Genomic DNA, 16,237 nt, shown 5'->3' on the forward strand with positions numbered 1-16,237 from the left:
GATTTCTTGTAGTGAAGGTCCTGTGACTACAAAGTCCCTTAGCTTTTGTTTGTCTGGAAAAGATTTAATTTCTCCCTCCTATCTGAAGGATATTTTTCCTGGATAGAGTATTCTTGGCTGAAGATTTTTATCCTTTAAAGTTTTGAATATGTCACTCCAATCTCTCCTAGCTTGTAAGGTTTCTGTCGAGAAATCCGCTGAAGGTCTGATAGGGGTTCCTTTGTAGGTTCTTTTCTTCTGCCTTGCTGCCCTGAGTATTCTTTCTCTGTCCTTCATTTTTGCCATTTTTACTACTATGTACCTTGCAGTAGGTCTTTTTACATTGACAAATGTAGGAGATCTGAAAGCTTCCTCCACACACATTTCTCTCTCAATCCCTAGATTTGGGAAGTTCTCTTCTATGATTTCGTTGAGCACACTTTCTGCTCCATTTTCGTTTTCCACGCCCTCAGGAATTCCGATGATTCTTAAGTTGCATTTTCTCATTGAGTCAGCTATTTCTCTGAGCTTTTCTTCAGTTTTTTTAATTCTTAGTTGCCTTTCTTCCTCTGTCTGGAGTCATTCAGCCTGTCTTTGATTATGCTAGTTTGCTCCTCTATGGTGTCTACACGGACATTCAGGGAATCTGTATTCTGTTTTATCTGGTCCATTGTGTTTTTCGTCTCTAGTGTTTCTAATTGATTCTTCTTTATAATTTCAATCTCTTTTGTGAAGTAACTCCAGAACTTGTTGACTTGTTTCTCTATATTTCCCTTTACCTCATTGAGTATTTTGAGGATAGCTATTTTGAACTCCTCTTCACTTACTTTACCCATTTCCAAGCCCTCAGGACATAATTCTGTGTTTTTATTGTTTCCTTTTGGACTGGAACTTTTATAAATTGCTGGATGGTAGAGGAGAGGTTTTTGCGCATGATGCTGTTATTTGGTTGCAGGTACAGCCTGTCGCCACTAGATGGGGGTCGAGAGCCTTGGTTCTGAGCCCTGCGCCTTCAGCCGCGATGGTGGCGCCCAGCATGGGTTGAGGGAGGAGGGACACTTTCTCTCATGCCGACCTGGATTGGCACAGCTCTCGCTCTCTGGTCTCCCAGGGCCCTGGCTTGCTGGGGTTCCCCCACGCGAAAGCTGTCCCTTGTTAGAGGGTTTCCGCTGCTCCAGCGGTGGGAGTCCTGCACGATCTCCCAATGCATGGCCCCTCCCTTGCTCCTTCTCACACCCACGGCAGCGATCCCAGTCTCTAGGGGAGGGAGCGAAGACCCCGTTCCAGCTCCTCTGAGGGCGGCTCCAGCCTCTCTGCCTTCCGTCGTTTGGCTGCTGTGGGTCTGTGAGGATTTCTGTTATTGGGATTTTTTTTTTTTTGGTTGGAAAGCAGTTGCTCTTTTTAGTTGTAATTTGGAGGGGAGAGAGTCCTGGGTGAGCTCACGCTGCCATGTTGCTGACGTCACCCCTATTTCTAGATATTTTATTCTCTTTGTTGCGATTGTAAATGGGATTCTATTCTTGAGTTCTTGTTCTGTTAGTTTGTTATTAGAGTAGAGAAATGCAACTGATTTTTGTAAGTAGACTTTGTATCCTGCAACTTTGCTGTAGATGTTTATTTCTAATAGTTTTCCCATGGCTTCTTTTTTTTTTTTTTTAAAGATTGGCACCTAGGCTAACAACTGTTGCCAATCTTTTTTTTTTTTTTTTTTTTCTGCTTTATTTCCCAAACCCCCCTGGTACATAGTTGTATATCTTAGTTGCATGTCTTTCTAGTTGTGGGATGTGGGACGCCGTCTCAACGTGGCCTGATGAGCAGTGCCATGTCCGTGCCCAGGATCCGAACCCTGGGCTGCCTCAGCGGAGCGCGTGAACTTAGCCACTCAGCCGCCGAGCCGGCCCCGCCATGGCTTCTTTAGGGTTTTCTCTATATAAAATCATGTCGTCTGCAAACAGTGAGAGTTACACTTCTTCACTGCCAATTTGGATTCCTTTTCTTTCTTTTTCTTGCCTATTGCTCTGGCCCAAACCTGCAGTACTATGTTCAGTAAGAGTGGTGGGAGTGGGCTCCCTTGTCTTGTTCCTGTTCTCAGGGGGATGGCGCTCAGTTTTTCCCCGTTGAGTATGATGCTGGCTGTGGGTTAGTGATTTCCCATTTTTAAAAATATTAGGAAATTTGTTAAGTGGAGAAAACTAGTCTGGCATCCTTACAGAGGAGGGAGGGTTGGAGATGAGTGCTTTGAAGACCCTCCTCTCATGGCCTGGTGGTTAAAGTCTGGCCCCCAGCACTCAGCGGCCCAGGTTCACTCCCTGGCCGCAGCACCACAGCACCTGTCTGTCTGCGGCCGTGCTGTGGGGCAGCTCGTGACTTACCACCAGGGTGCGCCACCACGCCCTGCGGCTCTGGGAGGAAGCACGGTCCTCCTCTGAGCCACAGCACCTGTGCCTACTTTCTTGTGCTTACGTCAGTCTGCGCGAACCGTCTCAAGGGGAACACTCCTCCTGTGACTTGTTCTGACGTGTGTACTCCTTCACTCAGAAATGCCACCCCCTGCCACACTGCTGGGTAACAGCAGGGCACAGACGGGCAGGACTCTGCTGTCGGCTCACTGGACTCCAGTGTGGCGATTCTGCTCTAGCCACTTATCAGAGGGCTTCAGGAGCACAGACGGAGCCCTGTGGCTCTGCCTCCAGGGCTCAGGGGGCAGCACAGAGGCGCTGGTTCAGCTGGGCCTTGGAGGTGGAGGAGGAGCTCCTTAGCAGGGGACGATGGCAGAGGCGGCTCAGTGAGAGCGCAGGTGGGGAGATGCAATGGGAGCCTCTCACCCGGCATGCCTCGAAAGCATCGACTACAATAGTCTGCTTTTAAGTAAGACGATAACGATTAAGCTCAAAGTAAAATCTCCCAGAATTTTCAGAATAAAGAAATCACTAACAACAGTCATAATAATAGGTAAGACTTAAGAACTCGAAGCACTTTCAGAGGTTAATTATTTAATCCTTCCCACAACCCCGTGCGTGTGAGTGCTGTCTTCTTCCCCAGGTTTTACGAAGAAAGAAACTGAAGACAAAACTGGTTGAGGACACAGCCCGTTTAAAGGATAGTCTGGTCATGATTGAGCTAACGTGAATCACAAGAAAAACCGTAAGCCAGCTTTTATACTATATATATATACACACTTTATACTATATATGTAGTGCGTATATTTTATACTATATATATATAGTGTGTGTGTGTATAGTATAAAAGGGCATTGGAAATAAAATGGGTAAATCAGTTTTGTCTGTTTTCTGTATCTGTTTTAAATCTTTTTATAGTTGACAAAAGTTGTCTTTGGAAGTGATTGGTGAGCATCCGGAGATATTTTTATGGAGTGGCTATTTTTAGATCTCTACTAGAGCGAGTTTAATAATGTATCACTTCGTGTGGTGTAAGATCTTCCCCCCAGTCTCTGATATGCTGGAGAGTATCTTTAAGTTTCTCTCTTTTTAAAATGAGACAACAAAAAAGGCTTCAAGGAAACAAGCTTCAAGATTACAAATGAGAGATTTGTGTTGAATCGAGCAGGGCGCCAACTCCTTCTCTGACGAAAAGAAAGTGTTTCAGAAACTCTGAAGGCTGTAGAGGAAGCGTGCTCGTGCCTGGTGGGCATTCAGCTTCTTCTCTGTCCTTCTGGTTTCTGACCCTGGATCCTCCTCATTTTCTGTTCTCTAGAAAATAAATGTCCGTAAGAACTTCATTGCTCTTGGGTTCTTTGGCAGCATGAGTTCTAGTGGGACAGTTTCCCTTCGATGGAGGAGGGCCGAGGCATGACCTCTAAATGCAGCAGCGGTTGCCTGCCCACCTTCTGTGTGCTGTTACAGGTGTGCATGATGAAGACAGCTTTGTGCAGATGCCGTTCTAATTGTTTCTGTTCACCTGTAGACGTGCTTGTGTGGAGCAACGATCGAGTGATTCGCTGGATCCTCTCAATTGGTCTTAAAGAATATGCAAACAATCTGGTGGAGAGTGGCGTTCACGGTGCACTTGTGGCCTTAGATGAAACCTTCGATTTCAGCGCACTGGCGCTCTTGTTACGGATCCCTAAGCAGAACACACAGGTATGCTGCAGAGCCGGCCCGGCTCTCACTCAGCGTTCAGTCAGGTCTCCTGATGGAGACGTCTAGCTGGTTAACTGAGTGGACACAAAACTTCACAGTACCTCAGACAACTATCCCTAATCCACAAAATACTGGTTCCAAACCAGCAATGCTTAATTCTTCATTAGTTTTGCTTGTCCTTCCATTTTCTGTTGTCAGCATGAGAGTCTTGCAATACAAAAAACAAGGGGAAACTTCATTCAAGTCCATATGCTCGTAGGAGTGATGACGTGTATTTAGTTCTTACGTGGAAAGAGAAATGCTCATAGGTACACCGATGGAGATTCTGTTTATTTTGTTTCTATTGCCCTGTGTGATTCTTTTTGACACACGGGCTCACCTGAGAATCAGGAAATTTATTCTTCTTCTACAGAAGATTGTATGTCTTTTGCCAATACCCCCCATCCCCCCACCAGCACCAACCCACAGAGCACACTTTCGTAGATAGTCTGCCAGCGGTCATGGGTCCCTTTCCCTGAAAGCCCATCCATGGGCTCCGCAGGAATCCCCTAATTTAAAATGTGGTTGTGGGGGCCAGCCCGGTGGTGCAGCGGTTAAGTGCGCACGTTCCGCTTCTCGGCAGCCCAGGGTTCGCCGGTTCGGATCCCGGGTGCAGACGTGGAACCACTTGGCAAGCCATGCTGTGGCAGCGTCCCACATATAAAATAGAGGAAGATGGGCATGGATTCTAGCTCAGGGCCAGTCTTCCTCAGCAAAAAAGAGGAGGATTGGCAGCTGGTGTTAGCTCAGTGCTAATCTTCCTCAAATAAATTAATTAATTCGATTAAATTAAATGCTGTCATGGCTCAAGGTGTTTATAGCCTGAGCTTTTTAAAAGTCTTGATTTGAAAAACAGTTGTGATATGCTAACGTCCTTCAGATTAGATTGATGAAGCTTTGCGGTATTGTTGTTTTGTTATGATTTCAGGCTCGCGCTGTCTTGGAAAGAGAATTTCACAACCTTTTGGTCATGGGGACGGACAGAAGGTTTGATGAAGTGAGTTTTCAGCCTAATGAATTTTATTTAAATTTGCATTCAGTGTGAATTATTTGTTTGTATGCACGTGAGCCCCGTCGGCAGTCTCTCTTCTAAGGGTGGGGATGATTTTACCTCCTGAGCTAAGCTTTGCTCTCAAAAATGTGTTAACAAATGAGATAGTAAGAAACTCGTATTTTCAGTCTGAGGTTTTCTGTTTTTAAAATATTTGCTATTGAAGTTTTGATAGCCCTCAAAAATGTTCCCATCAACATTGGTGGCAGCCGAGGCATGGCGTCCATGGGGTATGTTTGGGGACCGCTGGATGTCTGACCCCAATCCAGAGTCCCTGTGCTTTGGAGAAACCTGTTAGAAGGAGATTAGAGAAACGCAACATGTTAATTTCCCCTCACACAGTCGTGACTCGTTTGTTCCCACACTGTTTTTATTCTTTCCTTCGTTGCCCCTTAAGAAAACGTGAGTTTGCCTGGTGACTAGGAGGACAGCTAAAGGAGCGCTCGCTGGCTCTTCCCCAGCTCTAAGGCAGAACTGCTTACAGCTTGGAAACTATTTTAAGACAAATAGAAATGTATTATCTTACATGGCAAGAAGATGATTTCTCCAAGATAAGAAGGGAAACGGGGTGATGAACAGGAGGCACATGCACCTGGGCGGCCCAGGGCCGTCCTCATCGATGCCCAGCGAGGGCCCCACATAGTGTTACTGGGCCCGTCACTCTCAGAAGTTCCCGGTGGGGACAGTAGATCCTGTGGTTATCAGGAACGGGTTAAATAGGTGTGAACAAACATGCAGTGACAAGTTCAGCAGTCAGGTTCAAGGCTGGTAACTTGACTGTCTATATTTGTCCTTTATTTTAAAATCAGTCTTGTTTTCTGTCCTTTAATTTCCCAGGACCATGATAAAAGCTTTAGGAGAGCACCTTCTTGGAGAAAAAAATTTAGACCAAAGGATGTTCGTGGCTTAGCTGCTGGGTCCGCAGAGACTCTCCCCGCCAACTTCCGGGTCACCTCCTCTCTGTCCTCACCCTCCATGCAGCCGAGGAAGACGCAGCTGGACGGTAGGTGTGCAGGGGCAGCCAGCCGCTGTGGGCGGCATGAGCAGCTTTGTGGCTGGAATGTTAACAGTGATCCAGAATGGCCTCTTGGATGTGTTACAAGGCATTGAGTACTGGTGCATGCCCAGGTGAAGTGTTTTAAAATGAATCCTAACATCTGTGCATAACAGTTTAACAATAATGTAGGTTTTTTAGAGTCTTGTCTGGTTGAATCTTAGCATATCCTTCCAACTAATAAAGCTGAGCGTCGCGTGTGTTCTCGGCGTGCTGAGTGGACGTCCTGTAGCCTGTGTGTGTGGCAGGCAGCCCTGGAAGGCTCCGCTGCAAGGTGGTGCAGCAGCTCTCGGGCCACGCCGGGTGCTCCCGGGACGTCTCTCCCCCTGGAGAGGTGACTGAGTCCATCTTAGAGAACACAGTTTCCCCCTCTGTGAGCCTTCCCTTTCCTCCCTCCACCCCTGCTGGCGTTGGTCCCTGTCACTGCGCACTGTAAGGACGGAGAGGAGGAAGAAGGTGAGCCTGGGCAGGTCGTCACCGGAGCGCGGTAATTTGTATAAATCTAACGGTAACTCGGCCCTCCACTTATTGAATAGGCTGACGGAGCGCCTTCTGATTTTCTTCACAGCTTCGTGCCCAGTTTCCTCAGAATCAGTCACACTTCCCGTGTTAAGTATTGACGGCGACATTGAGATTAGAGTTCAGATAAATTAAAAAGAAGCCTAGAGAGAGGTGTAGGGAATATATTATAGGGAAGACGGCTGTTGACCCTTGTAGGAAAACTGAGGCCTAACCCCGGGAGAGTGGACTGCTCAATGCCTTCTTAAATAAGGGGCGTCGGGGAAGTTGCAGCTGGCCTCTTGGGACCTTAGGGTCAGGATTTGGAAAGATGACCCATGCTCACCGACAGTGCCGGCTGTCGTGCCGTCTCTTCTGGAACCACGGCACCTTCTTGATAAAATGTGTTCCTGCTGGACCCGTGGGAATGCAAACTGTGTAATTGGCAGTCGGGAATATCTGCTCCAGGTGTTCGCACATTTCCTGTCCAGGTTGCAAGGGAGAGTCGGGGCTCACCTCTTGGGCCGTGCCGTGTGTTTCTCGACAGGAACAAGGCATCAGTGGTACACATCACTTCCGGCAGAAACTGAGACTGGGTTTTAGTGTTCTTAGATGAGTCATTGTCCTCTACCCACCCCCTGCAGCCAGGCCCTGGGGAGGAGTGCCCTGGACGCTCCCTCAGACGGTCGTGGAGGGCAGGTGGCCCGAGGGCGCGTCTCCCGTCAGGCCAGGCCTGCATTTGACTCCGGTCACCTGCACCCCGTGGTGTCTAGCGCTGCCCCGGGTTATCTACCTCACACCGGCCTTGGGGATATCACGTTTAGGCCCCGAAGAAAAGTCTAGTTGCTCTGCAATTCTAGAGAGTTTCAGGAGAAACAAAGTTACCAGCTGAAGTAGTTGTCACTTACACAGAGGACATCACGAAGTCTGTACCATCTGACGCGTCCTTGCTGTCGTGAGATTAGCTGCCAGTGGCTCCCAGGGCTGCTGGGGGCTGAAGAGAACCCCCTCCTGGCGACACTTAGGTTCTCTTTCCCTGGCTCGTCCGCTCCCATCTAGAAGTTTCCCTGGGAGCCCTCAGTAGGTGCTGTTGTAGGTGTGCAGATGTGTGTGTACGTGTGCCCGTGTGACGTCTGAAGACTAACCGCACGCTGTGTTTGCACGCTTCCTCCCCGGTGTCGGAGCAGGCAGCGTGTCGGGAGCGCAGAGGCTGGACGCCGCCACGGTCAGGACTTACTCCTGCTGAAGCCCCGAGGTGAGTAGAGGGCTCCGCGTGCCCGGAGGCCACAGAGGCGGCCGGGTGACCGCACGGGGACGCTGCCTGGCCCGGAGAGCCCGTTTCCGTTCCTCCAGGCCTTTAGGAACACGCACGCAAGCCCGGCTGCACCCATTACGTGGTTCTGGTGTTCTGTATGCTCACAGTTGGTCACAGAGGGGTTCGTGTATCCTCATTTATTAAGGAAAAAAGTGTATTTGCATTTTTTCCTTAAAACTGAAAGTGCTGGACTCTTTTCAGTATCTGCTAATGTCTTTTGGGGGTGGGGAGGCAGGAGAGCAGCGCGTGGCAGGAGCTCACCAGCTCAGCTCTTGGCTGGCGGCCACCCGTGGTTGAGAGCGCCCGGCACGGCGGCTCTCCGCCTTGACCCTGGCATCCGCGCTGATGTCGCTCCCACGTCAGCGGCGCCCGCTGGCTTTCTTAGAAATACACGTTCTTGAATGAGCCGCACCCCGCACGGCCAGGTTTCCTGGGGCCACGCTGTCGTGCGACCCTGAGGGCCTCGCGGCTGGTGTTAAACACACAGCTGCGTTGCCATCTCAGGGGTGCAGTTACGAGCAGCCCGCTCGCGCTGAAGGGGTGACGTGGGGCTGGGAGCCCAGCCCCTGCTCGTGGCGCCAGGGCCGGGGGCTCTGTTCCGCTCTCCACTTTTCACGTCTCCGCCAGAAGGTTTGATTGGTTTCCTAATCTTTTTAATTGGTAACTTTTAGACATACGCCAAAAGGAAGTCAGCAAGGAATTTTCTCATTGATACGCGTACTCCTTGACGTTTCATCTCAGTTCTCAAGCAGCTACAGCGCAAGGGGCAGGGAGGCAGGGCTGGGCCTCAGGACGTAGGTGTGTGCCGGGCGGCCCGTCCTAAGGCTGATTGTCCTGTTTGTGCTTCCTTTCCAGTTTACCCACACTACTTCTACAGATGACCGCGCAGCGCTCGGGACCCGGCGAAGACGGCCTTTCAGAATTCAGTGGATCTGCAATCTGTTTATACTTGTTATATGGACCCTAAGATATTTTATTACAGAGTTTTTAATTAGTGAAAAATTCACGAATACCATAGAGAAAATATTTTAGAATTTAATGTTTCTTATATTTATGTAAACGTAGGACTTCATTTATATAGTTACTTACTTTTTCATGTATATCCAGGCTATAAATATCCTTTCAAATCGATTCTGTTCTTCTATCTAATTTTAGTCTTTCAAACGAATGTACTGTAATGCTTGTATGTATAAATCCTATGAAAAGATACAGGGCTTTTGTAAATTATGCATTTATTGTAATTATCATTAATTTTTTAATAATAATCGGCGAGAGAGAAGAGGATTTTACTGCATTTGCATTTGTAAGATCATCATGACATGGTGGGCGTTATCCTGACAAATGTAACCAGCTCTACAACAATCATTTTGAAACAAGCAGACTTAATTTCAAGCAATTGCGTTTTAATGACTGACCTTACTCTACTTTTTCTAGCAAGAAATGCTTTACTCTGCAGCGTGAACAGACTGAAAGTACCTGGTGTTAAATATGAGCTTCTGATAAAATTTGGGCTGAAGGGGCCGTCAGAACTGTGAGCATCTCTGGTGGCTCTCAGTAGCTTGCAGAGCTCGTCCCTGGGGACCCGCACGAGCCCGAGCCGGGAGCACTTCTCTCGGCCGCAGGAAGGGCTGGGGGGCTCTCTGGGCTCTGCCCCGACGGGTGGACACCGGCCCCCGCCCCGCTGCTCTTTGAGGACCAAGCAGGAAGCACCGCACTCCGCAGGGACGCCGGTGCCGGAAGAGGAAGGCGCAGGCTCCCGGAAACCAGGAAACCACGCAGTGCGACTCTACTAAAGGCCTTATTTTTTCTTATGTAAATCATCTTTTCACATTTGTTTGTAAACATGTTGAAAGGAGGGACCTAGTGGTACATTTTTAGCTTTTGACGATATAGCCGTTTTGGACTAAGTAGCAGATGTAACTTTTCCTTTTTAAATGGCACATTAAAGAGCCAGCAGGAAATGTGTTCCCACCACGGTGCGTTATTTATTATACAGCTCATTTTGTCGGTGGACGGTTTACATTCGGTTTCTGCTTTTAACTTCCCTGTACGATTCATTCGTTGTTACATTCTGTTTTCTGTTAATCTTTTGTGAACTTCCTGATTATGTAACAAAGTATGTACAGTCTCCTTTTGAACTATTTTTATCACAGTATTATTGCTTTCTTTCAATAAAGTACTGAGGCGTTTTCCACTGCCAATAAAGGATACTGAGAATAAGCTGTCATTCTGTGACAAATCGGCCGCAGCTGGCTCATCTCCGGCTCCAGGCTGATTCAGTGGCGGCAGCGTCGTCGAGTGGACTTTCTTGGGTAGAAATCAGTTGACAGAATGAAAAAGCTGGGGATGGAAGCACAGGATGGGGGCGTCCCCGCCAGGAAGCCCAGGGGCTTCCCGCCTCGGCCCCCGAGGCCCAGACCCTCTCTCGCTGAGACCTGGGGGACCAGGCCCGGGCAGCCTGGCGCTCAGAGGCACCGCAGGCCACAGGGAGGCGCGGAGGCGCGTCAGTCCATGCGCGCACTGGGGCCCTGCTCTCCTGCTGCTCCCGCCCTGGGCTGTGTCCTTCCGGTTCCCAGGGAGCCTGGTCTCGGAGCGCTCAGACGGAGTCCTGAGTCATGAAGCAGTCCGGCGCGAGAGGGGAGGGGCTGCAGGGCGGCAAGGCGCGGCGCTCGTGGCTGGCAGCGCCAGGCCCAGGGCACCCGATGCCTCAGCCCCTATGTGCTGTCGCCCGCCCTCCCGCCACCACAGTATTGTCATCAGGTCTGGGGGTGCACGATGCCCAGGCAGACCCCATGCCTCGCGCTGTGTTGGGTGGGCGCTGCTGACTGTCGCCTCGGTTTTCCTTTTCCTGTTCTGCTGTCCTTCCAGGGCTGATGGCCGCTTCTCCTGAGTGACGTCTTTACTTTATTCGGGTGAATACATTCCAGCTGGTGTCCATCAGGGCACAGCGATCCGGTGGTTTGGTGTTCTCTTGAGAGCCTGTGCTGGCTGGTTTTCCAGTTTTGTTGGGGGCAGCCTTTTCTCGGCATTTCCTCGTTCTTGGGTTCACTTAAGCGTGAGACTCAAAACCACATAGCGCTTCCCTGCTTTTTCACCCACCAGTCCGTTTGCCTGACCAAAGCCGGGCAAGCCTTGGGTAGCCTGAAGCTTCTGGAAGCAGACCAGGTCATCATTGGCTCTTTAAGTTGCAGGTGTTTGATTAAAACTTCATTCGGTGGTTCCGTTTACGCCTTTAACAAAAAGTCAGCTCAGAACGACCCAGAGAGCACAGGCCGGTGTTGCAGTAGCTCTGCTGTGCTAGGCGCACTCTCAGCCGCGCCTCCCGGGTCTGCTCGCCCCACCTGCAGTGTCCCAGGGCTCGCCCGCAGTCGGCGGGGATGGGAGCCATTCGCAGGCCAGGTGTGGCCACACCGAAGACTCTCTGGACCCTTCCCACCGCTAGATCTCTGTCGAGCCTCCTTTAGCCTCATAATTGCTGCCCTTAAGTTTCTCTTTTCAAGTCTCACATCATGCACTTTAAGGTAATTGTGGGTTTGGGGTTTTCTTTGCTCTTTTGCTGGCTAAGTCCTGTGCTCATGGGGATGGGCTCCCCAGGGTCTGGGGAGGAGCGTGTCTCCCCTGTATCTCCGGCAGGTGGATAGCGAGGTGGGCGTCCGGGTGCTGTGGCTGCTGTCTTAACCGCTGACGTGTCATCGAGTGCATTCCCAAATAGCTCAGAGGCTTCTGTTTCTGACATTTCCTTAGCTTAACTCCTCGGTGAGGAGGAGGAAGTAGCCAGTGGTTTTGCAACCGCGTGTCCTTGACTCAGTGGGGCACCTTTTGGAGTCCTGTTGTTCGAGGCCAGCACTGCGTGCGCCCCTCCACCTGGCACACGCCGAGGGCACACCCAGTGCAGGGAGGAGCAGGGCCGGTTCCTTCGGGAGGCTGGCGTGGAGGATCCATCCTTCGCCTCTTCCCGCTTTCAATGCTTGTTGGCCTCCTGGGCTGTGAGCCGGGTCTCCCGTCTCTGCCTCTGTCTTCACGTGGCCCCACCCTGTGTCTTATCTTCTGTCTCTTACGAGGACACTTGTCACTGGCCCACCTAGGTCATCCGGGATGGTCTCACCTCAAGACGCTTCACTTAGTTACACCTACAAAGACCCCTTTCCCAAATAAACTCACGTTCACAGGATCCTGCGATTTGCACACAGACACATGCTTGTGGGGCCCCCGTTCACCCCATTCCACCTTTCGACATTCTGGAGAAGAGCTGCCCTGCCCGGGAGATACCCGGATGGATAGACCTGGCTCTACCCCAAGGGACCCACCCCCCAGTGGGAACATGGTGAGCCGAGAGAGGGAGCCGTGACGCCCGGGCTCCTACATAACACGTGCTTAATGTGGCCTCTCGATTCCTCCAGTGTGGACTTTGCCTCTTGGCATCTCCTTCTGGGGGATGAGAATTTCAGCTTTCCCGCACCTCCCTTTCTCCTCCCCAGCTCCCAGCAGAGCTGAATCCATGTTCACTGTTGCCGTGAGGAAGGCTGGAGGTGTTATTCATTGCTGGGCCAAGTGGGTTACTATGATTACAACGGAGGGCACGTGTTGTGTGCCCAGTATTTACAGATGAAATGACCGTGTCTGGGATTTGCTTGACAATAATCTTGGTGGAGGGGTAGGTCAGGATATGGGTCAAACCAAATTGACCGTGTGGGTTGATAGTTGTTGAAGGTGGGTGATGGATTCATGAGGGTTTATCATAGTATTCTCTTTTTGCATTTGTGTGACATTTTCTATAATAATATTTTAATAGTTATTTTAGGGAGACCCTCTGTGTTTTAAACCCTCAGTCTTTAGATGTCTGGAAAAATTGCTTCTTGGTCCTCACTTTGGAATGTAATTTACCCAAGTTTTGAACATTAACTGCAGCCCACTCATTTTACACCACAACTCAGCATGCACGCACTACGTTTCATCCATTCTATCGTGACTCCTTTGTGACATTTTGGTGTCTTTGAAGTCAGGATGTGTCTTACAAACGATGGCATCTTAGACTTGATGAACTATGGCGTACGACAAAACTTCACGTGGGCTGCAGCTTCTCTGCTGCTCCTCCCACTGACAGGTGGGGTCTCATCCCCTGCAGCTTGGCCAGCCTCAGTGACTTGGTTGACCAAATGAATGTGGCAGATGTGTGTTAAAGAAAGTGTGTTAAACCACACCAAGGACTGTGCTGTCTTCCTTCTAACCAAAATTGCTTTGCTTAGGGGGCTGGGAAATAAAGCTTAAATAAAAGGGTAGTGAGGGAAAAATCAAATCTTTGTGGCTACTGTCAGGGCAGCTGTTAGAGACTGAATGGTGTAGATTTATATGTCCAATTTCTGTTGAATGCAATATATTCATTGAGGCTATACAATTATCTTAATCTACATCTCTAAGATCCACAGCTCCCTTAGAATCTAGGAAGGTAGCACAGTGACAGCTGTTGATATTCATCAGGTTAATTACTTCAGAATAATTTTATGTTATTGGGTTCACGGGTACCCAGAGATGTTGATCATTGAAATATTCGATTCAGGGAACAATGTAAGAAAGGGTAGTTTGAAAGCTATGTGTGTGTGTCCAGAGCCGGTCAACCTTTCCATGGCTATTAGGAACAGAGCTTAAAAATAATAAAAGCTGATTTAATTGGAACAAATGCAACCCAGCTTTAGATTTTATGTCATCCAGAGTAATGATAATGTTTATGTAATCAGATGTAATTCTTTCTCCTTCTCCTGAAATATTGAATCAGATTGTGTTGTGTGTTTAAACATGGCTTGAGAAAGTCTCAGGGACAGTGATGTGGCAGGAGTTCTTTGGTCCTTGGTCTCCTGGGATTATGCCTCTGAGATACAATCAGTGATTCAGTCCCCATAGATCTTTGGTGCCATCCAATTCTGACATAGTGATAAAGCTCTGATTTGAGTGATTCACAAGAGATAGGAAGGACAGAAAAGGACAAATTGGCATGAAATAGACTGTAAGGTGGTTTGTGGCATGCATTTTTCATAGGCAATTTCACATAGAAAAGCTTAGAGACTCGTGACCAGTGCTACCTGAGCAAAGGTAGCAGGACCTTATGAATGGTGACTTGACAAATGTGAATTATTCTTAGAATTTTCATGTTAGGGGAAGTAGGTCAATATGGTAAACATTTAGAATTTATAGACCAGGTGACAAGAAATGGCAATGAACCAGTTAGTTAATCAATGCTTATGGTGCCATTCCAGATCCAAAGTGGGACATAAGTAAAGTTTGTCCTCAACGCTCAGTATCCTTTGGCTAACTCTACTTGGGCTCTTCTCTGTCCTGGGTGATCTGACTTCTTGTTCCGATCCCTTTTCCCTGCCAGAAAAGCCAAGGGTTTATATTTGATCCATTACTTTCTTTTAATATGAAACTATCCAATGCATTATGTCAACAGCTTCAGGATGACTTTTTAAGCTATAAAAATAACCAGCAAAGCTATAGTCATGTTTTAATGACAGAAAGCTAGAAATTTGTTTTTTTCCTAGATTGACACCTGAGCTAAAACTGTTGCCATCTTTTTTTTTTGTTCTTCTCCCCAAAGCCCCCCAGTACACAGTTGTAGGTTCTAGTTGTGAGTGCCTCTGGTTGTGAAATGTGGGACTCCGCCTCACCGTGGCCTGACGAGTGATGCCACGTCTGCATCCAGGATCTGAACCAGTTAATCCCTGGGCTGCTGAAGCAGAGCACACGAACTTAACCACTTGGCCATGGCGCTGGCCCAAGAAAGCTGGAAATTTTAAGATGAAAAATGCTTTGAATTCAATGTATATTCCTATGTTTTGCTACCCCATCAGTTTTTTCCAATAATGAGGAGTAGGGGCCCTGTAGTAGGAGAGTGTAACAGGTCATTGGGGGTTAGGGTTAGGGTTCAGGTCAGAATGTGCATAATGTAGAGCAATTTGGATGGTATTAATAATGATATTTGCCTTTCACTGAGAATTTACTATCTGCCAGGCATTGAATGTTTCACATATACCATCTCATTTTAACCCTGACAACAACTCCGTGAGATGGATATTATAAGTACCTTTTTATAAGTGACATATGACCTGTGAAGACATGAAATAATTTGCTCAAGATCACACAGTTGAGGGATGGCAGAGATAGGATTTGGACCCAAGGCCGTATGACTCTGAGGTTAGAGCATTCAGCTATAATGGTTTACTTTTACCATGCTTTCCCAGACAAAAACACTACCTTTTACTTCTTCTTCACAAACACCAACAAATTGAAGACTGGATTGTTTAGAGTTTTATCTTCTTTAACCCTTCCTCTCTCTCTCTCAGGAAGTGGGAAGTGAAAAGAGTGTAAATTCTCAATGGAGAACCCAGTCTGAGATTGGCCCTGGTAAGGCTGGACTACAAGATCAGTTCTTGAATAATGAGAATGGCTTGCTCGTTGTGTAGGATCTCTGAGGTTCTGCCTTTGTCTAAACTTATCACAAGAATGTGAATCTGGCACGTGCAGTTCTGCATAAGATAAATCCCTGTAGGCCATTATGGGAAGTCTTTCAAAGCTTCTTCATTCCTTATAGGAATCCAGGAGGACAACCATTGTGTGCCTTTGAGGTTCTCAAGAGGTCACAAGCCCATGTGGTGTTCAACTAAGCAAAAAAAAAATGTCTTAATCTGTGATGGGCCATTTGTCCCCATATACGGGTGCTGCATTTGCAGTGATCATGAAATCTTTCTAGAACAGGATTACAGTTTGGCATAGACAGGTCCAGTAATGTAATACATTACATCCAAATGGTTTAAGAGCAATCAATTGGGTATCTGAAGACTTATCTCTGTGATTAAGTGGATATGAGTTCTTGAGCAAATCACTCCAACTCTAGGCTTCTGTGTACTTACCTCTGGAAAAGGAGTTGGATTTAATCAATCTCTTCACCTGCGATATAGTTGTCCTGACACATTGTTACTTTGTTCTTTGAATGGAAATACATCAATCAGCTCAATCCTGTAGCACTAGTTACTTTATGCTTACCAGAAGCTAGGGTTACCAGCAACCTATTAACTTACTAGAAAAATAAATTGTTACCTAGTACGTGTAGTTGGTTTATTGATAATATATTTGAGTATATAAATAGGACTCTGTGGGAAAAATGATGAAAGGAGTCCTTGGTGATGAAGAGGTTGGAAACTCTTATT

The 16,237-nt window shown here is 48.0% G+C and overlaps 1 protein-coding gene across 2 annotated transcripts in view; it reads left to right on the forward strand.

Annotated features, from left to right (window-relative positions):
• The window catches only part of LOC106829618 (liprin-alpha-1-like), an 85,025-nt gene extending 74,781 nt beyond the window's left edge, over nucleotides 1-10,244 (forward strand). For both annotated transcript variants that reach the window (XM_070487891.1, XM_070487892.1), the window contains 5 exons: nucleotides 3,904-4,079; nucleotides 5,047-5,115; nucleotides 6,007-6,172; nucleotides 7,909-7,976; nucleotides 8,892-10,244. In XM_070487891.1, coding sequence (XP_070343992.1) covers nucleotides 3,904-4,079; nucleotides 5,047-5,115; nucleotides 6,007-6,172; nucleotides 7,909-7,967 — 470 coding nt within the window. In that variant the 3' untranslated portion in view covers nucleotides 7,968-7,976; nucleotides 8,892-10,244. The remainder of the gene's footprint in view (nucleotides 1-3,903; nucleotides 4,080-5,046; nucleotides 5,116-6,006; nucleotides 6,173-7,908; nucleotides 7,977-8,891) is intronic.
• Nucleotides 10,245-16,237: the final 5,993 nt, after the last annotated feature.

Source organism: Equus asinus, chromosome 17 (genome assembly GCF_041296235.1).
Source record: "Equus asinus isolate D_3611 breed Donkey chromosome 17, EquAss-T2T_v2, whole genome shotgun sequence".
Lineage (NCBI taxonomy): Eukaryota > Metazoa > Chordata > Mammalia > Perissodactyla > Equidae > Equus > Equus asinus.